Here is a 27,983-nt window from a genome sequence, read left to right as displayed (position 1 = left end):
TATCATGAACAAAGGACTGAAACTGCTTTGGCCTGAGTACCCCATTGTAAACAGGGGACAAAGCGTGTCTCAGACCCCCTCCCCAGTTAAGGTTGGGTTTCAACTGTTTCACATAGAATGCCTCCTTCACCCCTCTCTCAAACCATTTCTTCTCTCTGGCTAAGATTTTAACTTCCTTGTCCTCAAACGTGTGGTTAGTGTCTTTAAGGTGGAGATGAACTGCAGATTGAGGTTCACTGGCGCACTCAGATTCAAGCTTCTCTACTATGGAAACCACCTGGACAACTGAGAGCCTTCACAGAAACTCATCATCTTGTTATATCACTTCAGATCTACTGTATGAGAATGAATGTAGTAGAGTCAAGTCAAGTCTGGGAGCATGTGCTGGTGCTGTGCTCCACCACATCCATGACACCACAAAGCCAACTTGGGTCCTGGATGGCAACCACCTAAGCAGATAACGGGTTCATCCCCACATTTCTCCACAGCATGTCCCCTCCACAGCATGTCGTTTTCCTGGTTCTCTCCCTCAGCCCCAACCAGTCCCAGCAGAAGACTGCCCCTCCCTGAGCCTGGTTCTGCTGGAGGTTTCTTCCTGTTAAAAGGGAGTTTTTCCTTCCCACTGTTGCCAAGTGCTTGCTCACAGGGGGTCGTTTTGACCGTTGGGGTTTTTCCGTAATTATTGCCTTGCCTTACAATATAAGGCGCCTTGGGGCAACTGGTTGTTGTGATTTGGTGCTATATAAATAAAATTGATTTGATTTGATTTCTAAAATAACCATCGAATCTGCTGCAGACAGGTGAAACATGAGCATCTGCTTACCTGCACACTGAATCATGCACAGAGAAATGCACCACATAGCCAAAATGTTGAAGCTGACACTCCTTCACAATGCAAGGGACCTGCCTCTTCTTACTCTACTGAAGTAACCACTCATCCTTCCAGCAGTACCCAGTGATCCTCTGAAGACATAATGGTACCAAAGACATCCAATGGTCACCTTGGCTCACTAGTTAGTGTCCAAGTCTCCTAATCATGCAGTAAGACGGGTAGCAGTGGGACCACCGTTCTCCTGCAAAACTATTAGCATCACCAAACAATGCAGTTAACCCCTTAACACCCATCGTCGCATATATGCTACAATCTCTGACTCAAATATGCAACTTACCAAATTGACCTGTATGCCCATTGTCGCAAATTTGCAACATACCATCATTATTATTATAACATTATAACATAAAGTCATTACCAGAATACCCAATATTACTTTCTAGTTTTTGTGCAAAAGTGAAATTAATAATCTCAACATTATTTACCATCTACTTAAAGGCAAAAACACACACAAAACATTTTTTATATACAGCTATATAAATTCGGACGTTAAGGGGTTAAAGATGCAACAATATGCAAACACAAAAGGTCTGTCCACTGTCTGAAGGGTTTCACTAATGATTTTTATGAGTTTTTTTTGTTTTAAAGAACTTTTTCATAATAGTAGTCAACTAGTCCTTTTATGTATTTAGCTGACACATGATGTACAAGACCCAACCAGCGTCAGTCTGGAAGCACTTGCAGTTCCTTGAATGACCATTTGAGGCACACTCCCACATTCGAGAAGCAGCATATGAAATTGCTGTCTTTATTAACCAACATCCCGACTTACACATGCTAGGAAGAAGCCACTTCACCCGGACTAGGGAAACCAGGGTTTCCTCCTGGAGCCAGGCCTGGGAGGGAGGAGCATGTAGGTGAGTGCTTGGTGACTGGGTCGACAACCGTGGGACTCTGTTGGGCTCAGCCGGAAAAAATAACATCTCTATGTGGGCTCACCACCCATAAGGATTCTGTAGAGGGTCGAGTGCCCTGCTTTTCTGACAGTAGACAAGGGGAAACGCCCACACGGACTGGCACTTGGTTATGGAACTTAACTCTTGGAGGTTTCTTCCTGAAATCAAAAAAATGCCTGAGGGAGCTTTTTGTCATTTCTTGATATCTTATTTTCCTTGGGCTGCTCCTGTGTGGGGTCACCAAAGCAGATCAGTTGTTTCTGTCTCACCCTGTATCCTCCTCTGTCACACCAACCACCTGCATGTCCCCCCTCAGCACATCCATAAAGCTCTTCTTTAGCCTCCCTTTTCTCTCTCTTTTTTTACTTTCACTTTAATAGTCTGTGTGCTTCTTAGCCTGTCTGCTGCTATACAATGCTGCTAGAACCTCAGTTTCCTGGAGGTAGTCTTCCCAAGGAATCAATAAAGTTCTATATAATCTAATCTAATCTCCTCCTGCCTGGTGGCTCCATCCTCAGCATCCTTCTCCCTATATACCCTGGGCCCCTCCTCTGCACATGTCCAAACCATCTCAATCTCGCCTCTCTGACTTTGTCTCCAAACCGTCCCACCTGAGCTGTCCCTCTGATATGCTCATTCCTAACCCAGAACATCCTCATCACTCCCAAAGAGAATCACATCTTCAGCTCTGCCTCCTGTCTTTTTGTTAGTGTCACCGTCTCTAAGCTGTACAACATAGCTGGTCTCACTACTGTCTTGTAAACTTTCCCCTTCACTCTTGCAGATATTCTTTAGTCACAAATCACTCCTGCTACCTTTCTCCACTCACTCCACCCTGCCTGCACTCTCTTCTTCACCTCTCTACCGCACTTTCCATTACTTTGGACAGCTGACCCCAAGTCACTCATTTTCTTTCACCACCTCTACTCTAAAGGCAAGCCGGAACTATGGTTATGGAAACCAAGAAACTTATGTCAGCTTTGACCCAATGTCATTTTGTCTATGCCAGCACCTCCTGGTACTCTGGCCTCACCAAGAAATACAAAAATGATCTTCAAAAAACTCAAAATAAAATTATCTGTTTTCTTCTGAGTGCTTCCCCTAGAACCCATATAGGTCACGCTGAATTTTGGCATGTAAACTGGTTGCCGGTGGAACTCCATGTGAAACAACTAAACCTTAACACTATCCATAGCATTATGTATGGTAACGCTGCTCAGTATTTAATGTCATCCTTTAGTGTTAATAACTCCACCCACAACACCCACTCTCGACCATTGTCCATGTTAATAAACTCTATAAAGCATTTTGGGCATTCCTCATTCAAGTACACTGGCACTATGACCTAGAATGAGTTACCGAGTCATGTTCACTCAAATCAATCCAAAGGTGCCTTTTAACACAGTGCTAAGAATTTTTTCATTTGATCAGTTTTATCACCAGTCACTAAATCCTTTTACAATGTTTTAATTTCACATAATTTTGTTATATGTATTGTCCAATTATCATTAGTGTTAATATTATTATAATTTTTATTATTATTGTTATTATTATTATTATTATCAGTATTTTTATTAGTATTATTATGTTGATTTGATTTTTATGTTTACCCTTATTTTGCCATCCGTTTCTATCTGGGCCACAATGGAAATAAGTGTTTTTCACTTTCTTGTGTTATCCATGTATTTTAATGTACATTAATCTGTGCATTATTTTACTGAATAATCTCAATCAATCAACTCCTTGTACCCACACTATTCCACTCATTCACACATGTACGCAGTCTTGCGCCGAATTACTTTTATTTCCCTTCTCTCCAGAACATACCTCCACCTCTCTAGGCTAGATTCAACTTGCTCTCTACTCTCACTACAGATCACAATGTCATCTGCAAATATCACAGTCCACGGAGACTCATGTCTGATCTCATCCGTCAACCTGTCCATCACCACTGTGAACAAGAAAGGACTCAGAGCTGATCCTTGGTGTAATCCCACCTCCACCTTGAATGAATCTGTCATTCCTACTGCACATCTCACCGCTGTCACGCTATTCTTGTACATATCCTGCACTACCCTCAAATACTTCTCTGCCACTCCAGACTTCCTCATACAATACCACAACTCTTCTCTTGGCACACTCTCATAAACTTTCTCTAATCCACAACCACACAATGCAACTCCTTCTGGTGTTCTCTATACTTCACCATCAGAACCTTCAAAGCAAACATTGCATCCACGGTGCTCTTTCTCGGCATGAAATCATACTGCTTTTCACAGATCTTCACCTGTTTATCAACCTATCTTCTACTACTCTTTCCCATAACTTCATGCTGTGGTTGATCGGCTTTATGCGCCTGTAGTTACTGCAGCTCTCCATATCACCCTTGTTCTTAAAAATAGAACAATCACACTTCGTCTTTACTCCACAGGCATCCTCTCATTTTCCAAGATTTTATTAAACAATCTGCTTCGAAACTCCACTGCCATCTCTCCTAGACATTTCCAATCCTCCACTGGAATGTCATCTGGGCTGACTGCCTTTCCACTCATCATAGCTGCCCACAACACGCCCTTACTAATCTCTTGCAATTCCTGATTTACTCTCTACACATCATCCAGCCTTTTCTCTCTCATATTCTTCATTTATCAGCTTCTCAAAATATTCCCTCTACCTTCTCAACACACTCTCTCTCTTGTCAGCACATTACCATATGCATCATTTACCACCCTAACTTGCTGCACAACATTTCCAGCACAGTCCCACTGTCTGGCCAATCAGTACATGTCCTTTTCTCTTTCCTTACTGTTCAACTTCTTGTACAGCTCAGTACATGGATTTCCTTAGCTCTGGCCACTTCTTTTCTCACCTTATCTCACCTTATGCCGCATTTACTTGTATTTCTGTCTACTTTCTTCATCTCTTTGACCATCCCATTTCTGTTTCATCAACTAAGGAGAACGTAAGGAGAACTTCTTTCTCCTTACGCTTTCCTGAACACAGGGATGGAAGTGGTGAAAAATCAAAAAAGCTGAAACCCAAAATTACAAAGGGGGGGGTAATGCCCACCTAGAAAAATTTTGAATTCTAGAAGCTCAGAGATGCAATCTGGGACTATTCAAGACAATAAATTTCAGTGAGAAAAAAAAATTGCTTATTCAAAATCACTCCTGTAATATCATTCTGCTTACAGTTTGTCTTATGCATTTATTAACATGCCTGTGTCGTCAGTTCACAATTTGCCTGATTGACTTGGTCGTATTAGTATCAATATCGTCGTCAGTATCAATAAACAAAACATAATATAACTGAGAAGGTGCACGACCTTAATAAGCATGTTAACTTGAACTAGAAGAGACAGTTACCGAGTAATTTAGCATGTTAAACACAAGATAGACACTGCTATACAAACAACGTTAGCTAACATTAGCTGTGCCATTTATATATCAAAAAAACAAGTTAACAATCATTAACGAACCCTTATAACCCACCTTTATCACAAACGCAGACAGTCATCAGTGTAAAAGGGAATGAAAATGACGCCAATGTCTCAATATTACAATCCCAAAGACCCCTTCACTGCCCAACAAGGTGCCTGATGTAAAAAACACTAAATTTAGTACTGAACGGTTCACGCAAGACAACACTGATCTCAAAAATGACCCAGGTGACTGGCAAAAAAAGCATAAATCTGCCAAAACTGAGATTTTTCATCCCTGTGAACATCTTCTTTCCACCACTGTCTCCTTGCCTTCCTTCCACTATCCAGATGTTACCTCCAGTACCTTCCTAGCTGTATCCCTCACCACATCTGCAGTACTTTTCCAAATGTCCAAAATTGCTTCCCCTCCATCTACTGCCTGTCTCACCTGCTCACTGAATTTCACACAACAGTCTTCCTTCATCAGCTTCCACCAGCTGATCCTTTGTTGAGCTTTGATTCTCTTCCTCTTCTTCACCTCTGAAGTCATCCTACAAACCACCATCCTATGCTGTCTAACAACACTCTCTCCTGCCACCACCTTACTGTCTCCAATTTATTTTAGCATGCAACTCCTACAAAGAATGAGGTCTACCTGTTGGTACATTGACACACCTTGACATCAGTGAGTGAGTGTGTCTGTGTGAATGAGTGAATGTGAGGCATTACTGGCCATTTACCTTTTACCTGTGCTCTTCCCTTTTCTTAAAGTAGGTATCACCACAGCCATTTCCATCCTTTTTGCAAAATCAACTATCATGCCCTTGCACATTCTAGTCCTTGATACCATATCTACCCATTACTTCCTTGTCACTTCTGTTCCCTTTCTCCAAACGACCACTCTTTTCATTCTTGGGCACACCACCTCATCTAATTCATTCCAGAAATATTCTTTCTCCTTCATCTCGCAACGTACCTGTTTGGCATATGCACTGATGACATTCATCATCACCCCTTTGATTTCCAACTTCACACTCATCACCTTGTCAGACACTCACTTAACGACCAACACAATCTTAACATACTTGAATGACGCCAACACCATTTTCCTTTCCATCAACAGCACGATACAACAACTTGAACCCACCATATATGCTCCTGGTCTTGCTTCCCTACCACTTGGTCTCTTACACACACAATATGTCTACCTTTCTCCTCTCCATCATGTCCGCCAGCTTTTTCCCTTTACCGGTCATAGTGCCAACATTCAAAGTTCCAACTTTTACTTCCACCCTTTTAGTTGTCCTCTTCTCCTGCTGTCTCTGTATTATAACCAGCAGGAGACCATTGATGTGTTCAGTGAATTTGGTGACATCACACCTGAATTTATTGAATGTTTTTCTGGTGTCTTGTTGTTTTTGCACTTTGTAGACCGTCCCTACACTTACGTGTCTCAGCTGCCTGCTCGTTCAGATCAATATTATTTTTCCAGCTCAGAGGACAGTTCATATGGATAAAAATAAGGTTGTTGTCTAACTTCCTGAGGTTCCTAGAAACTAGTGCTGTTTGTTTTTCTACAACAGTTCTCTTAAGATTTATTGAGCCGTGAACTTTGAATCTGTGAATATCTTTCTAACTTGAGTCTCCAGTGGAGGTTTCTATCCGCCCTGAGTTTGACAAGTGGACCGTCCCAGTCAAACTCCACACCTGTCACTGTCCCTGGAGCGGGTCACGTCCAACTGGATTTCCTGCAGTAACTGATGCATAATATAATATAATCCATAAACTACTTAAACTGAATATATATTATGAATGATATTCACATTTTGGGGGTTAACAGTCCTCTCAAAAATGCAGACTGTTGCTAATTGTGCGTCTTATCTTGATTGGACCGGGGCGCTTTGTCTTCATGCAGTCAGAAGTGTTGATCACTGTCACTGCAGTTAACAAGACCTTATCTTTGGCTTGTAGTAATCTGTTAGGCAGCTTGAAACGCAATAACAGGTTCATAACAGTGTGCACAATGAAAAGAAAACTGTGCAGATTAATGGCGCGAAACAGCCCGCAGCCTCAACAGAGGAAAATTATCATTTTTTTAAGCCAAACAATCTGACTGGGTATTTCTTTAACAAAACCTGGTTGGGTTTGTCCTTGCCGAGGTCACCCACAACAGATCCAACAAGGGTCGGTGGCCCAGTCGTAGTGGAAAATCAGTGGTCGCTGCATATCCTCCCGGATTCCCGCTCCAGCGGCTCCACAGAGCTACAAACGAGCTCCAACTCAGGGTCTCGTTGGCCAACGACAGTATCTTCTGAAGTTGTCAGTTTATCGACGGAGGTGTTGTTGGTGGCTTTTTAAAGCACTTGCGTATATCCATAATATTGCAGAAAGAAAAAGTCAGTCGAGCCAGCGTTACACGGTCGCAATCAAAGTTTGATTTTCAAAAATGCGCGGCAGAGCTAAGCCTGCGTCACATCTGGCTTGTAGTGCTACTGCAACATTTATTGCTGGCCAACAAACCATTTTTAAAAATATACAGTATATATTTTGAAAGTCTTGGTGATAAAATGCAACACAAGAATTTCTTAACACAAAATTAGCTACTATGATAAAAATAATAAAAAATAAGGTTGTGTTTTTAGAAATCTGTGCCCCTAGTAGCAGGGGGTGCACAAGCATCTTGGTGGGCAGGCCCAGCCCCCTAAGACCTATAGTGACGGGTGTGTAGCTACCCCGCCACAGTCCTCAGCAGAGTGTGTGGAAGCTGCTTTCCTCAATACAGTGCAAAATCACGTCAGTAACCTGACCAGTTTTTCATCAAGCAATACTTCAACAGATGCTAAAGATGTCCCCATGAACACTGCGGCTGCTGGATTTAGCTTCCTTCATCCACGGAAAGTTTTTTTACAAAACTGTTGGTGAATTTCATTATTTAAAGAAGCGACAGACATTGCATAGTTTCATTTGGTCAGCAGATGTAGCTTATACAAAGCAATCTTAAGGGAAAAAACTGAAGATAAATTCTAAGTTGCTGTATTCGGGAAGGCTCTGACAGTTGCACCTTTTTTTTGTTCATTTTGAGTAAAAAGCAATTTTAACATCCTACACAGTACAAAGATATAGATCCCAGAGACTAAAGATTTAGGTGGGATTTAGTATATATCTGCAATATTAGCTTCACATATGAGTTTATTATAAAATTATAAGCCCCCGACTCTGTCATTTTTACAAAGTGAAAATATGATATTGCACATATTTTTTTATAGTAATCTACTAATTCTGAAGGTTTAAGCTTTAAACAGACACGTGCCAAAAGGCATTATGGGAAATTCAAATGATCTGCTCTCTCCCCACCCACCACCCCCCCATCCCCTCGACAGAGTTACCATTAATTTAGATAAACTGTCTGGAATTAGTTGGTTTTAAGTGAAACCATGAATGAAAGGTGCTTTGTCCTTCATATCTCCTGCCCACTGTCTGAGTTGCTGCATGTTGAACGTAAACAACATTTTTTACCTTCTTTCCAATAGCTGCTGGCAGTTGGTTGGCCCCCTTCTGCTGGGGGAGTTGTGTAAAATGTAAATAAAAACAGAATACAATGATTTGCAAATCCTCTTCAACCTGTATTCAAATCAAATCAAATCAAATCAGTTTTATTTATATAGCGCCAAATCTCAACAAACAGTTGCCCCAAGGCGCTTTTTCAGTTGAATACACCACAAAGACAAGATATTTAATGTTCAAACTGATAAACTTTATTGTGTTTGTGCAAATATTTGCTCATTTTGAAATGGATGCCTGCAACACGTTTCAAAAAAGCTGCGACAGTGGTATGTTTAACACTGTGTTACATCACCTTTCCTTCTAACAACACTCAATAAGCGTATGGGAACTGAGGACACTAATTGTTGAAGCTTTGTAGGTGGAATTCTTTCCCATTCTTGCTTGATGTACGACTTCAGTTGTTCAACAATCAAGGGTCTCTGTTGTCCTATTTTGCGCTTCATAATGCGCCACACATTTTCAACGTTTGACAGGTCTGGACTGCACGCAGGCCAGTCTAGTACCTGCGCTCTTTTACTACGAAGCCACGTTGTTGTAACACATGCAGAATGTGGCTTGGCATTGTCTTGCTGACGGATGTCCTTGAAAAAGACATTGCTTGGATGGCAGCATGTGTTGTTCAAAAACCTGGATGTACCTTTCCTCATTGATGGTGCCATCACAGATGTGTAAGTTGCCCATGTCATGGGCACTAACACACCCCCATAACATCACAGATGCTGGCTTTTCAACTTTGCACTGGTAACAATCTAGATGGTCTTTTTCCTCTTTTGTCCGGAGGACACAACGTCCATGAATTCCAAAAATGCAGTGCGGCCTGAGGGATCGAAGGTCACAGGCATTCAATGTTGGTTTTCGACCTTGCCGCTTATATGCAAAGTTCTCCAGATTCTCTGAATCTTCTGGTAAAAATTATGGACTGTAGATGATGGAATCCCTAAATTCCTTACAACTGAACATTGAGAAACATTGTTCTTAAACTGTTGGACTATTTTTTGACGCAGTTGTTCACAAAGTGGTGATCCTCTCCCCATGTTTGCTTGTGAACAGCTGAGACTTTTAGGGATGCTCCTTTTATACTCAGTCATGACACTCACAATTAGTGCCTTCAGTTCCCAAACGCTTATTGAGTGTTGTTTGAAGGAAAGGTGATGTAACACAGTGGTAAACATACCACTGTCCCAGCATTTTTTGAAATGTGCTGCAGGCATCCATTTTAAAATGAGCAAATATTTGCACAAAAACAATAAAGTTTATCAGTTTGAACATTAAATACGAGGTCTGTAAGAAAAGTATCCGACCTTTATATTTTTTTGAAAAACCTGATGGATTTGAATCACGTGTGTTTGCATGAGCCAACCTTGAACCTTCGTGCGCATGTGTGAGTTTTTTCACACCTGTCGATTGCGTCATTTGCTGGTAAGCAGCCTTTGTGTGAGGATGGGTGGAGTCTCTTGTCGTTTTTTCTTTGCAAGGAAATGGCGGAATGACTGGATCAGCGCGTCTACATCAAATTTTGCCAGAAACTGGGCGACAGCCAGGTGGAAACCATTCGGATTATTCAGACGGCTTTCGGTGACGATCCTTTGGACATCATGCTGATGTCCACCTCTTCCGCAATTTTTGGACAGTCACACGACGGTCCCACATCACCACAGCATTCACTTTGGAAATGATCCGGTCATTTCAGCGTGTTGATGGCCGACCGGAGCGCGGGGCGCTCTCCACCACTGTGCGGCCGTCTTTAAACTGGTTGTACCGCTCCTTAATCTGTGTGATGTCCAGACGATCGTCACCGAAAGCCGTCTGAATAATCCGAATGGTTTCCACCTGGCTGTCGCCCAGTTTCTGGCAAAATTTGATGCAGTCGCGCTGCTCCAGTCGTTCCGCCATTTCCTTGCAAAGAAAAAACGACGAGAGACTCCACCCATCCTCACACAAAGGCTGCTTGCAAGCAAATGACGCAATCGACAGGCGTGAAAAAACTCACGCATGCGCACAAAGGTTCAAGGTTGGCTCATGCAAGCACACGTGATTCAAATCCATCAGGTTTTTCAAAAAAATAAAAAGGGCGGATACTTTTCTAACAGACCTTGTATCTTGTCTTTGTGGTGTATTCAACTGAATATAGGTTGAAGAGGATTTGCAAATCATTGTATTCTGTTTTTATATACATTTTACACAACGTCCCAACTTCACTGGAATTGGGGTTGTAGGATTTCAGTTTTTTACAGGTACTTCTGACTGTTAAGATTTACTTACTATGCCAGGAAAAAAAATGTTAGCAGACTGAAAGTTAGCGGAACTAAATTTAGTGGAAGCTAATTGGTCCATTGATGGTTTACAAAGTTATCTGAAAATCTAATCCGCTAACAAAAATGTTAGCTTCGCTAATTAGCGGCTTAGCGGAACTGTGCCCACCAATGCCCTACGGCCTGATCACCCACACCAAGGGCTGAAACTCACCAACGTGATGGGTACCTCTGCCAGTGAAACCATGATCTGAGTTGTGATGCAGGAATTGGCACAAAGTGCCAAACTCACAGAGGAACTTTTTTCAGCCACACAATAATTAAAGCATTTTTAAGTGTTATGGTGTTTTCCAAACTCAGGAGGCTTTGTGTGGATTTTTTTTTTTTTTTCAAGATCGTATGATGATGAATTCCACTGAAACAGGTAAGACTTTATTATTTACTCTGTGTGTTACTCCACATGATGGACTGCAGGTTTCATCCAATCAATGGACAGCACTGATGGATGTATTTGGACTTATGAGTAAATTACATGAAAGCCTGTAAAAATCCATAAATTAGCCGCATCATTGTTTAAGCTGCAGTGTTCAAAACCTCTGAAAAAACATAGCGGCTTATAGGCCGGAAATTGGAGCATGTGCGTGAAAATCCCACATTAAGAGGTTGACATCATGCTGCTGTGAGGGGTATCGGGTGACATACAGTAGTATTGGAGACATTTTATAAGTACAAGTAAATGAATACCAGATCAGGGCAATACTCGATACTGGTATCAGGATTGGTGCATCCCTAGTAGAAACACAGAGATCTAGAAATAAGATTATTTTTCAACAAAATCTGAGAACATGACTGGGGGACCAAGAGATGAATTGGCATGTAATGATCCAATTTAAATGTCAAACTTCACCCTGACGGAAAAATCAGAGGAACCACTCTGCCTGGCCTTGCATCTTGAAGGAATATTAACAAACTCAGACAGTGAGGACCTATTTAAAGGCAGGTACACATCTGGCTCCAGCCATGTCTCACATAGTGCAATTATATTAAGTTCATGTTCTATCACAAGATCATTAATTATCAGTGTGTTCTTTGACAAGACATGCAAATCATGAAAACACCCATGATATTTCTGAAGGCTTCTGTGAATGAGAAACTGGGCCTAGGTTCATCCACTGATACAGAGGCCCTCTGCCAAGATGGAAACCACCAAGTTGTTATTTTGGGTTATTGCATGTGCTGACATAAGTTGACAAGACAAAGATATTTTATTCTGATACTGTCTGCAAAAAGTCTAAAATAATTACTGATGAGCTGTGTGAGCTGCAGAACTGCTCTGGGACAGACAGACATTTATGTTTGCGGAGTAAATTGCTGGAAATGGGATATTCTGACATATTACAGAATGCAAACCTAAACACTAATTTCCTCACTTCAACAACATACAGTCATATGTAACAAGTATGCTGTATGTGAGCAAAAGACAGTGTGTAACACAGCAGACATGCTACAGTGTAGATTGAGATTATAATGGAGCTCTACGGGTGCATACAATAAGGAATGGAATGACTGCTGCTGACTAAAGCTGCAAAGATGAATCGATTATTCAGTCGACAACAAATAAGTCCAATAACAAAATTGTCAAACATTCTCTGGTTGAGCTTCTTCCATAATAAAAATCAAAAAAGTCGACAAGTTAATCGATAAATCTTTTTTTTTTTTTTGCTGGCTACATGGCTGACAAATAATGCAATACAATACAAAGCTTGTCAATCTACATAGTATGCAAGAACAATTACAATGTTATGGGAGACAAAAATAATAAGAATAATAATCAACCTCAGCCACATCCATTTCATCATCAAAGGGAAGCAGCTGGAAAAGAGAAAGTAAAAGGGGTCACACAGTTAGTAAGGGAGGCCTGCTGTGTTAGAGCATGCTCAACAGTGTGCAAAAATACAGCCTGACAAATATGTATGCACGCGCACGCACACACACACACACACAGAGCGGGTAAAACAAATATTGAACACATTACCATTTTTCTCACTAAATATATTTCTAATGGTGCTATTGACATGAAATTTTCACCAAATGTCCATAACAATCCACATAATCCACACATACAGTAGTGTTCAGAATAATAGTAGTGCTATGTGACTAAAACGATTAATCCAGGTTTTGAGTATATTTCTTATTGTTACATGGGAAACAAGGTACCAGTAGATTCAGTAGATTCTCACAAATCCAACAAGACCAAGCATTCATGATATGCACACTCTTAAGGCTATGAAATTGGGCTATTAGTAAAAAAAAAGTAGAAAAGGGGGTGTTCACAATAATAGTAGCATCTGCTGTTGATGCTACAAACTCAAAGGCGTCTTCTAACTGTCACAGCACTTACAGGTAACTCCAGACTGTCTTTGATCATCCTGGAGCTAATCAATGGGTGAGCCTTTGCCATTCTGGTTATTCTTCTATCCATTTTGATGGCTGTTTTCTTCCACGCATCTCTGTTTTTTTGTCCATATTAAAGTACTGGAGATCATTGTAGATGAACAGCCTATAATTTTTTGCACCTGCGCATAGGTTTTCCCCTCTCCAATCAACTTTTTAATCAAACTACGCTGTTCTTCTGAACAATGTTTTGAATGTCCCATTTTCCTCAGGCTTTCAAAGAGAAAAGCATATTCAACAGGTGCTGGCTTCATCCTTCAATAGGGGACACCTGATTCACACCTGTTTGTTCCACAAAATTGATGAACTCACTGACTGAATGCCACACTACTATTATTGTGAACACCCCCTTTTCTACTTTTTTTTTACTAACAGCCCAATTTCATAGCCTTAAGAGTGTGCATATCATGAATGCTTGGTCTTGTTGGATTTGTGAGAATCTACTGAATCTACTGGTACCTTGTTTCCCATGTACCAATAAGAAATATACTCAAAACCTGAATTAATCTTTTTAGTCACAAAGCACTACTATTATTCTAAACACTACTGTACAAAGAAAGCAAACCAAATAAGCACAAAAATTAAGTTATGTGTAATAAAATGGAATTTGTGCCAAATTAATTTGTGCCAACCACTTGGACAAGTGGTTAGTGCACTTGGTTTCAGTGCAGAAGGTTCCTGGTTCAAACCCCATCCCTTGCACATTTCTCCATGTAATGTGGAGTTGTGTCAGAAAGGGCATCCGGTGTAAAACCTGTGCTAATTCAACATGCAAATCTACCTCCAAGGAACTTCACATCTCATGCAGAAGGAAAGTTTTGTGGCAAGACGCACGAGAAGAGCAAATAAAGATGTCCAGCATTTGGAAAGAAGAATTACGGAATGTCAAAGGGAATATGAGGACATACTATGCATTACAGGTGTAAAAGGAAAGGAAGATGTAAATGCTGTTGACTCCAACAAAGACAAATACACTCAGTTGTTTGCAGGCATGCTCCTAGGGAAAGACATTGTCAACTTTTAGATCGATTGTGGAGCTACATACATGCAATGTTTTGCATATTAACATGCTAAACAAATATGCTAAGCTTGAGGATACAAAGACTGTGTTAGTGATGTACAATGGAAGCAATGTGAAGCCACTGGGTAAATGCAATGTGAAGCTAAGCACGCCTAGAAACCAAAAACTGTGCCACTTAGAGTTTCAAGTTGTTGACAAAGATTACACAGTACCACTGATTGGCAAGAGAGCAGCGAGGCTATGAAACTCATCAAGGTGCACTATGAAAACATTATGGCTACGGACAGTATTGTTACAACAGAGACAGACACAAAAGGACAATGGGCACTGGAACAAATAAAGGCAGACTTTGCAGATGTGTTCACAAGAGAATGGTGTCTGGAGGGAGAATACAAAACAGAAGTGGATGACAGCGTGAAACCTGTGCAACACCCCAAAGCAACGGGTTCCAGTTGCCTTGATGAAGCCACTGAAAGAGGAGCTTCATGACCTTGAGGACAGAGGTATTATCACACCTGTGGACTGTAGCACGGACTGGATCAGTAGCATGGTAGGTGTGCAAAAACGGTAAACCAAGAGTATGCACTGATCCAAAGCCCCTCAACAAGGCACTCAGGCACAGTCACTTTCCTCTACCAACCATTGAGGATGTACTCCCACACATGTCTAAAGCTAAAGTGTTCACAGTATGTGATTCTAAAAGCGGGTTTTGGCATGTCAAGCTCCATGTTAACAGTCGACTATTATTCCAACTTTTGGGAAATAGACTTTTTGCCAGACACAAAGTCTACTACAGTGATAAAGAAGATAAAAGTGCAGAGATTGCTGAGCCACCGCAGAAGGACTCTTTTACCAGCAAAGAACAGCCTAAAGTGGTTCAGGCAGAGCAGTCACTGTTAAACAACTAACAGTGTCAGTGTACTTGCTACAACTGATCAGCAAGAGATCTGGATGCCCTACAACCAGGTGACTGTATCAGAGTACAGCCATTTGAGCCTCATACTAAATGGAGGTTGGGCAAGGTGAAAAGGGCTATTAACTCTAGATCCTATGAGATTGCTCTGGATTCGGGTGCAGTTCTTAGAAGGAACCGTAGACATCTCAGACATGCTCACGGAGTACCTAAAACAGCCTGTCGACACAGAGACTGTGGATCCGACGGACACCCAAACAGACACTGCACAATCCAAGGTGAACCCTCTACCTCTGAGTAATACTTGTGACAGCAATGGGCCGATGACAACCAGGTGTGGTAGAGTTATCCGTAAGCCTCAGCGCTACAAGGACTTTACTACGTAATCAGGCACTTAAGTGTTTTTGGGAGGAAGAGTTTGGGAAATAAAAAGTACAAGTGTTTTAAGCTGTTACGTCACTGTTTTATTTTGAAATGTCCAGTAAGTAAATAAAGGGGAAAAAAGAGAAAAGGATACTTTCAAAAATGAGAAAGGATGCAACAATATGCAATACTGTAATGTATTGTTTAGATAAGACTGGCCATAAGGGGGTGAACAAGGGGTATGCTGATGAGTAAAAACCAGAGAGTAAGCGGAGAACTTGACATTGTGCATGGCTGTGGTTAATAAATGGTGACCCTGTTGAGCCAGGGCAAATAATGTGGACTCTTTTAATATGAGAAAACCCACACTTTAACAATTTACATAAGTAGCAGCTTCTATTGTGCACTGTGCCAGCCACCAACCAGCCTGATGCACATTCGCGCATCACATATGATGTGAACATGTGTGCAGTCAATAGCTCCAATTACATTGAAACCGGCTCTCACCATAAATGGAGCTTTAATGTTGGAATGTGATGCACCTAATAACATTCGGATGATTGCATTCCACACAGCTGGCATGAATCAGCTCAAGGTTAAGCAGAGGGTCACCCCTTTGAGTCTGGTCTGCTTGAGGTTTCTTCCTAAAATCATCAGAGGGAGATTTTCCTTATCACTATCACCTGTGCGCTTGCTCTGGGGTTAAGAAGGTTAGACCTTACTTGTGTGAAGCACCTTGAGGCAACTTTGTTGTGATTTGGTGCTATATAAATGAAAATAAATTAAAATAAATTGTTAACTGGCACACCCCTGACTGATCGGCCAACTCATGCTGGAATGCCCCTAGTGTGGGCAGCGCCTGTGTGAGCACAGACAACCGCCTGGTTCCTCTCTGTATTGTGCTCTGGGCCGGCCGCAGTTCTGCGTGCAACTCCAATAACACTGGCCTTGGTAAACAAAATTGGCTTATGAGCCAATTATTGTAATTTGCAAGTAAATCCTCACGTTCCCTGGATACACGCTCATGTCGGATTGCACCATTTGCAAGGTCCTCTGATGCTAAGGAAGCCACTGTTGCAGTGCCATTTTATGCATCATTTTGCGCATGGTCTTATATCTATCCATATAATTGCAAATATGTGGGTGTGTTAATTGTTCATTACTGTGTCTCTGTAGAAATGTGCGTGCGCCAGCCAGGATTTTTATGTGACGCACTGCACATTTCCACGGTCATATCACTTTTGATACATCTGAATGTTGACGTGGAGATGGATGTATGCCAGGTTTTAGTGCATAAGCACACTTTGTACATGAGGCCCCTGGTTTGCCATGCGCAAGTGCGTCTCCTGGGGAAAACCAATATCAGTTTTAAATTGTTGTAAATGTGTAAGAACCTTTTTATGCTTAACTGGGTGGTTAAGTTAATTCAAATTCCGATTTACAAAATTGACTGAGGATCCATGCAGCCGTCTGAGAGCATTAGGATCAGTCACAGCCTCCTGAGTCAAAGATGTCCTGTGCTTGAAGTTTACGCCTGGCTGAATACATAGACAAGAATAAAGACAATGAAAATAAATAAGAAAAAACAAGGCCACCAAGGTAGCTTTAAAGTTGTAATATAATAATATTTATCTTATATATAAAGGTGGTCAGTATAGGCAATAAAAAAGGAGAGAAGGGGTTATTTGCCAAGTCATTGTAAATATGGGGCACTCTGCACAGCGTAGGCTGGTGACACCATCTCAGACGTTGCTTGATGTAGGAACAATGTGCTTTTTAACGTAGCTCATCACTTTTTCTGCATCGGTGAAATCTTTTTCTTCTCCATTATGTGTGACATGAAGATGGGCCGGGAACAGTTTGCCAAACCGGACATTCTGAGAGTTGCAGAGTAGCATTCTGACCTCAGTGAATCCAGCTTTGGCAACTCTTCCAGTATATTCCAGAGCTCAGGTCTGCGCTCGGCTCACTATCTCTGCACAGTCTTGGAAGTAATGGAGCTTGGCTATTATCGCATGCAGTCTCCCACCAGGTTTCTGTGTCACCAGGCTTCTGTGTGAGCAGTCAATGAGCACCTCCTTGTCCAGCTGCAGCACTTTTTGCAGCAGCTTCAAAACCGATGCCGTGGAGCTCAATCTGGTCGTTTCAGGCACCCCCAGTATTCTGATGTTACACCACCGCGCTCTTCCTTCCATGTCCTCGCATTTGTCTTGAAGTTTGGCCACCTCCATCTTCAGAGTATTTACCGTAGTCTGCAAAGTCACCACGTCCACTGACCATGTTGACAGTCCAGTCTTCATGTCCTGGATCGTAGTTTTCATTTGGTCAATTTCAGAATGAATTGCCACCGTGTTGTTTTGTTTTTTTACTTCTCTTTTTACTGCCTGCAGCTCACTTTTAAAGCAGTTAAAGTCTTCAGTAAGTGCATTGTTCATTTCCAGTTTTATCACCATTGAGATTTTAGTTTTCAGTGACAGAAGAATCTCTGACTTCACGGATTCAATGTCCATCTCTGGTTTAGCTGGCCGCTGTGGAGACACTTCTGCCGGGGCACCGGGGAGCAGTATCACTGTGGCTCGAGATGGTGTCAGGCCGAGTGGTTGCTGCTCCAGTGAATTTAAATTTGCACAGATTTGTCACCATTTACTCAATCATATACCTTCCCTCAGCTTAGAAAATGTTTTCAGAGCAGATTGGTTAGTGCTACAGTATGAAGCTCACTTATTAGCTTAAAATAAAAAGTTCAACAAAAGCTCAAACAAAACAATGCTGAACTGCAGTAAAGCAGACAGTAGAACATTGCAGGGTCTCAGCATCAGCCATAGACAGGATGGGACAAATATCTTCACTGTATTTCGCAGGAGAAGAAAGCAGTCCTCATAATCTCTAATGTGCAAGTCAAAGGACTGTGTGGGATCAAAAATCACTGCAAGGTTCTTCATTTTTTTTTTTTTTTTATTTAACCAGGAAAGTCCCATTGAGATTACCAATCTCTTTTTCAAGGGAGTCCTGGCCAAGACAGCAGCACAGATCACAACAATTCAGGACATTACAAACAATTTCATAAGACTATTTAAAGTGTCCCTGCCACGCCATGACGTTTTTACATATTCTTGAAGAAAAAAAAAGCTTTTTCCACATGTTGTCTTTGTTTTTACCATAAAATTACACTGAACAAGGATTTAGACGTTTCGTTACCCATCTGAGAATTTGAATTTACCGCCTCCGAGTTGACCTACTTTTTTGCTGCGACGGATGTGACGTCATTCGAGTAGATGTCTCGCAGCACCGCTCTGTTTACCAACACGGCAGACACGGACAGCGAAGGCATAGTGCACGATTAAAGCGAAGATTTAAGTGACATATCGATTGTTTTTGAAGAAGATGCTGAAGTTTCTGATGAAGAGATTAACGCTGTAAATAATGAGCGGTTCCAAACCGGTATTGTTTCCAGCCGAACGCGACAGAAAGAGGATGTGAAGCGCAGCTGTCAGGAGACGACAGCACTGTGGATGAGGATATAAGCTGCTTACAAAACACAGAATGGTTTGTTCACTCACCCCTTTTCTTATAAATGATCATTTAATCCTGGCACGGTGTGTTTGTGTATGAAAAAAATTTATTTCAGCAGCACAGCGTGCTTAAATTCAGGAGTTTGTTCTAAAATCACTGAAAATAAGAGTTTCTGTACATTTCTGTATATATTTAATCATTTATAAGTCAGTTTCTTGTGATTGCTAATTCTTCACTTTTTATCAAAGCAAATGATTGCAAATCTTTATCTGAAATGCTGTAGACCCACATGGGATGGGAAAAAGATTTCTAAATAAAAGAAAATTCTATATCTGTTGTCAAATTTTATTCAGGCATAATATTGTAGAAAATGTTTATGCTAAATGGAGACTTTCCTGTCTAAAATACACATACAGAACATCTGTAATCATAAATTGTATCACATCTAATCTACTTGAATGAACATAAATCTGAACAAAACACAGGCTGTTCAGTTTACATGCATATGTATATATGGAAAACACCAAAAATGTCAATGTTCTGTTTTTTTCAGGTGCTCATGTGAACACAGTCAGCCGATGCCATCGTGATCGAGTCTCCTTCTCATATCAGGGTCAGCTTTGCAGGTAAGTTGTCTATGTTATCTCAATAACACCCTAACTTTCAAACAGCATTTTGTTATGTATAAGCTTTTTATTATTATTATTAATTTTGTTTTAACTTCTGTTTTAGGACTTTTGTGGCAACCCTTTATTTTAATGAAAATGCAGGGAGACAACAAAAGCAGACAAAGCAAGAGAGACCAAGGTTCAGAATATACTTTCCTTAGTGGAAAAGAGGAGATTCACAGTGAGAAAGTTAGCCACATATCCAACATGTGATATGTGGAAAATGAAAAAAAAAACATTGTTATTTGTATATTTTTATATAGCATGATAAAATGAATAAAAACACAATTTTCACATAAGTTTAACATTGTTTCATTCAAATGAGAAGTGTTTTACAATTTGTTAAAAAACATTTTATTCAGTCTATGTGAGTGACTTAGCAAAAGAGATTCTTCAGATCTGCAAAACACCAAACCAACCAGAAATCCCCACCAATGATCCTCCTCCACTGAGCAGCCAACGTGAACGGACAAAGCTGAGACTGATGCTGCCAAGTGGACCAGGTACCACTGATGAGCCCGACCCGTCACTCCAGAGGAGGAAACTGGAAGCCAGTTTAGTCGGATGATGGTGATGGAAAAGTACTCCTTATTTTGAATACAACACAAGCTGTTAGTGGCAACCTTCTGTGCCTTCCCAAGTGTCCCCAGCACAACCGCACAAATTGCCGATACTTGTATGCGATATGATGATACTTTCTGCAACAAAAAAAATAGCATGGATTGATATTCAAAACTACAGTTCATTCTTTTTGTATTTGAATATTTTTCACTTTTTTCTATAAACCATGTAAATGAAACTTTCTATTTCATGTACTGACTCGTACTGTGGAGCATCACGTAGGCATAGTGTGCCACTCCCTGCAACAGCGAGACACGATCACGAGTGGCATCGGCTGACTGTGTTCACATGAACACCTGAAAAAAAACAGAACATTGACATTTTTGTGTTTTCCAAATATACATATGCATGTAAACTGAACAGCCTGTTTTTTGTTCAGATTTATGTTCATTCAAAGTAGATTAGATGTGAATCAATTTATGATTACAGATGTTCTGTATGTGTATTTTAGACAGGAAAGTCTCCATTTAGCATAAACATTTTTCTACAATATTATGCCTGATAAAATTTGACAACAGATATAGAATTTTCTTTTATTTAGAAATCTTTTTTCCCATCCCATGTGGGTCTACAGCATTTCAGATAAAGATTTGCAATCATTTGCTTTGAATAAAAAGTGAAGAATTAGCAATCACAAGAAACTGACTTATAAATGATTAAATATATACAGAATGTACAGAAATTTTATTTTCAGTGATTGTAGAACAAACTCCTGAATTTAAGCACGCTGTGCTGCTCAAATAATTTTTTTCATACACAAACACACCGTGCCAGGAATAAATGATCATTTATAAGAAAAGGTGATGAGTGAACAAACCATTCTGTGTTTTGTAAGCAGCTTACATCCTCATCCACAGTGCTGTTTGTTGTTGTCATCCCCTGACAGCTGCGCTTCACATCCTCTTTCTGTCGCGATCGGTTGGAACATACACGGTTTGGAGCCGCTCATTATTTACAGCGTTAATCTCTTCATCAGAAACTTCATCTTCTTCAAAAACAATCGATACGTCACTTAAATCTTCACTATAATCGCTCATTATGCCTTCGCCCTACGTGTCTGCCGTATTGGTAAACAGAGCCGCTCTGCGACACATTTACTCGAATGACGTCACATCCGTCACAGCGAAAAAGTAGGTCAACTCGGAGACAGTAAATTCAAATTCTCAGATGTGTAACGAAACATCTAAATCCTTGTTCAGTGTAATTTTATGGTAAAAAACAAAGACAACGTGGAAAAAGCTTTTTTTATTCTTCAAGAATATGTAAAAACATCATGGTGTGGCAGGGACACTTTAAATAGTCTTATGAATTTGTTAAGACACTTTAAAAACATTTACAATCCATGGCTTTCGTTTCCAAACCTTTGAGCAAAAGTTTAAACTGGCCTATTGAAAACATAGGAAAAACATAGCCTATTTCTGAAGTAAAAAACAATTTTCAACCTCAATTTCCTAACCAAATGTTCAACATGTCCTTTAAAGCTAAGACTGTCATCAATTAAAATACCTAAATATTTAAAAGATTTAACTCTTTCGATTTCTATCCCTTGAAGAGTGACAATTGGAGGACTTATCTGCAGACTGCTCTTTGTTTTTGAAAATAGCATCAACTTGCTCTTATTTGCATTTAAAGAACGATCCAGTTGTAGAAACATGTTTTGAACTATGTTAAAAGCATTTTGTAATGTAAAAACACTAGCACTAAGAGTTTTTGCAAAACTGTAGGTAACCATATCATCAGCGTAAAAATGGTAATTGGTGCCCACAAGATCCTGGCCAACATTGTTCACATAGATAGTAAATAGGAATGGCCCCAAAACAGAGCCTTGGGGCACTCCTTTAGTTAATGAAAGAATATTAGAACAAATATTATATATTGGGACCTCTCAGTGAGATAATTACAGATCCATCCAGCTGCCTTTTTAGACAGTCCAATATTGATCAATCTCTCTTTGAGTAAAATATGATTTACAGAATCAAAAGCTTTTGACAAATCAATGAAAAGTGCTGCACAATATTGCTTATTGTCAAGAGCTGTCGAGATATCATTGATCACCTTCAATGTTGCTGTTATGGTACTATGACCTTTCCTAAAACCTGAGTGGAATTTGCATAAAATTTTGTTGAAATACAAAAAAATCTTTCAGCTGTTCATTTATTCTTCTTCTTTGTCTTTCGGCTGTTCCCGTTAGGGTCGCCACAGCAGATCAATCGTTTCCATCTCACCCTGTCCTCTGTATCTTCCTCTGTCACACCAACCACCTGCATGTCCTCCCTCAGCACATCCATGAACCTCCTCTTTTGCTCCTCTTCTCCTCCTGCCTGGTGGCTCCAACCTCAGCATCCTTCTCCCTATATACCCTGGGTCCCTCCTCTGCACATGTCCAAACCATCTCAATCTCGCCTCTCTGACTTTGTCTCCAAACCGTCCCACCTGAGCTGTCCCTCTGATATGTTCATTCCTAATCTTGTCCATTCTTGTCACTCCCAAAGAGAATCTCAACATCTTCAGCTCTGCCACCTCCAGCTCTGCCTCCTGTCTTTTTGCTAGTGCCACCGTCTCTAAACCGTACAACATAGCAACAAATCACTCCTGCCACCTTTCTCGATCCACTCCACCCTGCCTGTGCTCTCTTCTTCACCTCTTTACCACACTCTCCATTACTTTGAACAGTTGACCCCAAATATTTAAACTCATCTACTTTCACTACTTCTACTCCTTGTAACTGCACTATTCCACTGGGCTCCCTCTCATTCACACACATGTACTCAGTCTTGCTTCTACTGACTTTCATTCCCCTTCTCTCCAAAGCATATCTCCACATCTCCAGACTAGACTCAACTTGCTCTCTACTTTCACTACAGATCACAATGTCATCTGCAAACATCATAGTCCATGGGGACTCCTGTCTGATCTCATCCGTCAACCTGTCCATCACCACTGCACACAAGAAAGGACTCAGAGCTGATCCTTGGTGTAATCTCACCTCCACCTTGAATGAGTCTGTCATTCCGACTGCACATCTCACCGCTGTCACACTATTCTTGTACATGTCCTGCACTACCCTAACATACTTCTCTGCCACGCCAGACTTCCTCATACAATACCACAGCTCTTCTCTTGGCACCCTATCATAAGCTTTTTCTAAGTCCACAAACACACAATGTAACTCTTTCTGTCCTTCTCTGTACTTCTCCAACACTATTCTCAGAGCAAACATTGCATCTGTAGTGCTCTTTCTCTGCATGAAACCATATCGCTGCTCACAGATCTTCACCTGTTTTCTAAGCCTAGCTTCTACTACTCTTTCCCATAACTTTATGCTGTGGCTGATCAGATTTATGCCTCTGTAGTTACTGCAGCTCTGCACATCACCCTTGTTCTTGAAAATAGAAACCAGCACACTTCGTCTCCACTCCTCAGGCATCCTCTCACTTTCCAAGATTTTATTAAACAATCTGGTTAGAAACTCTACTGCCATCTCTCCTAGACATTTCCATGCCTCCACTGAAATGTCATCTGGACCAACTGCCTTTCCACTCTTCATCCTCTTCATAGCAACCCTCACTTCTTCCTTAATAATCTCTTGTACTTCCTGATTTACTCTCACCACACCATCCAGCCTTTTCTCTCGCTCATTTTCTTCATTCATCAGTTCTTCAAAATATTCCCTCCACCTTCTCAGCACACACTCCTCAGTTGTCAGCACATTACCATGTGCATCTTTTACCACCCTAACCTGCTGCACATCCTTTCCAGCTCGGTCCCTTTGTTTGGCCAATCGGTACAAGTCCTTTTCTCCTTCCTTACTATTCAACTTCTTCTACAGCTCGCAATATGCCTTTTCCTTCGCTTTTGCCACTTCTCTTTCACCTTACGCCGCATCTCCTTGTACTCCTGTCTACTTTCTTCATCTCTCCGACAATCCCAAAACTTTTTCACCAACCTCTTTCTCCTTATGCTTTCCTGGACCTCTTCATTCCACTACCAAGTCTCCTTGTCTTACTTCCACTGTCCAGACGTCATACCCAGTACTGTCCTAGCTGTCTCCCTCACCACATTTGCAGTATTTTTGTAGTTGTCCAAAACTGCTTCCTCTCCAACCAGTGCTTCTCTCACCTGCTCGCTAAATTTTACACAACAGTCGTCCTCCTTCAGCTTCCACCATCTGATCCTTTGTTGAGCTCTCACTCTCTACTTCTTCTTTACCTCTAAAGTCATCCTACAAACAACCATCCTATGCTGTCTAACAACACTCTCTCCTGCCACCACCTTACAGTCTCTGATTTCTTTTAGCTTGCATCTCCTATAAAGAATGTAGTCCACCTGTGTGCACCTTCCTCCACTCTTATATGTTATCCTGTGCTCCTCCTTTTTCTTAAAGTAGGTATTCACCACAGCCATTTCCATTCTTTTTGCAAAATCAACTACCATCTGTCCTGGATACCATATCTACCCATTACTTCCTCATCACCTCTGTTCCCTTCACCAACATGCCCATTGAAGTCTGCTCCTATCAATACTCTTTCATGCTTGGGAACACTCTCCACCACCTCATCTAACACACTCCAGAAATCTTCTTTCTCCTTCATCTCACAACCTACCTGTGGGGCATATGCACTGATGATATTCATCATCACCCCTTCAATTTCCAACTTCACACTCATCACACTGTCAGACACTCGCTTAACCTCCAACACACTTTTAACATACTCTTCCTTTAAAATGACCTCAACACCATTTCTCTTCCTGTCCTCACCATGGTACAACAACTTGTACCCATCGCCGATGATCCTGGTCTTACTTCCCTTCCACTTGGTCTCTTGCACACACAATATGTCTACCTTTCTCCTCTCCATCATATCAGCCAGCTCTCTCCCTTTACCAGTCATACTACCAGCATTCAAAGTCCCCACTCTCATTTCCACCCTTCTAGTCTTTCTTCTTTTTTCTTTTTAGAAAGTATGGATCAATTAAGTCAGGTCCTTGTGATTTACGTGCATCTAATGATTTTAGTGCTTTATAGACTTGACACAAATTAAAAGGCTGGAAACTAAATGTTGATGCATTAGAGGATTGCTTATGTGCAGTCACAGGATTGCTCCAGTTTATAGAAGGTGTAGAGAAAATAAAATGTTGGTTGAAACAATTTAACATTTCAACTTTGTCATAAATATTTCATGTGTTATGGACAATGTAATTTGGCAAGACCTGTGAGTTATTTTCAGCAGTAAGAAATTTTATGGTTTTCCAAAACTTTTTAGGGTCATTGAGACTGTCAGTTGTAGCTGACAAGTTAAATTAGGACTTGGCATTTTTAATTCGGGAGGAACATTTATTTCTTAACTTTCTGAAAATATCCAAATCACATTTTAAACCAGTTTTCCTTGCTTCTGCCCAGGCTAAGTTCCTCTCATGCAAAGCATTTGCCAAATCTGGTGTAAACCAAAGATTATCTCTACCTTTAAATTTCTTAAAGGGGGCATGCTTAGTAACAATAGCCATGAAACACTCATAAAAAAAATTACCAAGCTGTTTTCAACATCTGGAATGAGGTTAATTCTGTTCCACTGGCACTCAGAAAGGTCATGGTAAAACGCCTGTTCATTAAAATGCTTTAAATCTCTTTTTATAATATTTTGTGGTTTCCTTTCATCCATTTTGCTATTTCTAACAGTGGCCACAATACAGTGGTCACTGAGATCATTGCAAAAAAAAAAAAACCCAGTTGAACAGTATTTATGTGGGACATTTGTTAAAACCAAATCAATCAATGTTGACTTTAAAGGACACTTATTATTTGGACAAGTATGGGGTACAATTAATTGTGTTAAATTTAATTGATCACATACAGTTTTGAAATCATCAGAATTAGGACTAAGTCAATCCCAGTTTATGTCTCCAATTACTATAATTTCATTTGAATCAAGCTTAAATAAAAAAATCCTTTAGTGACTGAAGTACATTTGAGGTGGCAGAAGGAGGCCTATAGCATCCCACAACATTTACATATAAACCCTTGGTAATTTCAACCCTTAATGCTAAATGTTCAAATTGTTTACAAAGGGATTCAGCTTGTAACAAATTTACATGAAGGGATGAGTTTATATAAATGACAATCCCCCCACCTTTAGCTGATCTGTCAACACGATAGATGTGAAAACCATTTATGCAAACATCATGATCAGATACAGATTTGTTTAGCCAAGTTTCTGCTCCTGTTGACTTTACCCAGATTCTAACTTGGTCAATTTTAGGTAAAAGACTGCAAACATTAAGATGAATTATTTTAAGGCCAGATAAGGACTTAAAGTCAGATGGGGTTTGAACCTCTGGACCACGGTTTGGTTGTATGTTTCCAGATAATAAAAGTAACAGAAAAATTAGTCGTCTTTGGTTTCCAGAATGATTGGGGATTGTGTTTTTAGACAGAACATCAATTGAAAAAAATAATAGAGGTTTTATTAAGTGAAAAACAATTATATAAGATCGAAAGACTGATGCCGCGTTCACACCGGATGCCACGCGACGCCACAAATTCGCATCCCTCGCCTGGCGATGGACGTGCCACCATCGCCCAGTGTGTTGCTCTGCTTTCGCTGCGAAAGTTTGCCCCAATGCGTCATCAAATAGTTGGAGCTTCCATTCTGCTCGCCGTCAAGTCAACGACCTTGGTTACACGGAGTGAGTTGCTGTGCTCTATTTGTTGTGGAAACCTGACAAATGTCACCAGCGGCTCCATCCCTGGGTTCACATCATCCTCATGAGACGTTCCCAATTCGGGGAGTTTCATTATTTGCTGCAGGAGCTGCAGCAAATAATAATAATAATGGATGACGGCCGCTTTCAGCGGTACTTCCGCTTCTCCAGGGCACAGTCTGAGGACCTCCTGTCCTGTTCGTGCGCGCACATGTGACCAATTAAAAAAAAATAAAAAACTGGCTGCTGCTGCTGCTGCACTGCTGCTGCTGCTGCTGCGCTGTTGCTGCTCACTCTCCCCTCAAACTCTGTCATAATTGTGTTATAAACCAGTCACCATTTGTTTTATTATACATCTGTGTAGTTAATAAATAAAATAATCTTCACGGACGATTCGTTTGCATGCGCACATGAACAAAAAAACTGGCTGCTGCCGCTGCTGCCGCTGCTGCGGTGCTGCTGCTGCTCGCTCTCCCTTCAGTGAAATAAAGGACAAAAGGGACATAAGTCCTGCTCACAGGCTGGATGCCAGAGGCAGGACATGTCCACATCAAGTATAAACTCCAGACATCTCCACGTCACTACATATCCAGTCCCTGATTGGTCATTGCGATGTGACAAGATGAAAAAGTTTAGATTTTTCAACTTGGGGAGGAGGGCAATGCCACACGATAACGCGTCACAAATGCACTAATCGCTCAAAATC

The 27,983-nt window shown here is 40.8% G+C and overlaps 1 protein-coding gene across 1 annotated transcript in view; it reads right to left on the bottom strand.

Annotated features, from left to right (window-relative positions):
• LOC117507641 (inositol 1,4,5-trisphosphate receptor type 1-like) overlaps positions 1-27,983 on the bottom strand; it is a 535,403-nt gene that overhangs the window by 222,532 nt on the left and 284,888 nt on the right. Inside the window, exon 39 of the mRNA XM_034167459.1 lies at positions 12,862-12,897. Coding sequence (XP_034023350.1) covers positions 12,862-12,897 — 36 coding nt within the window. The remainder of the gene's footprint in view (positions 1-12,861; positions 12,898-27,983) is intronic.

The sequence above is a fragment of the Thalassophryne amazonica genome, chromosome 3 (assembly GCF_902500255.1).
Source record: "Thalassophryne amazonica chromosome 3, fThaAma1.1, whole genome shotgun sequence".
Lineage (NCBI taxonomy): Eukaryota > Metazoa > Chordata > Actinopteri > Batrachoidiformes > Batrachoididae > Thalassophryne > Thalassophryne amazonica.
Note: the sequence above shows the minus strand (reverse complement) of the source record. Positions and strands in the feature narration are given on the sequence as shown.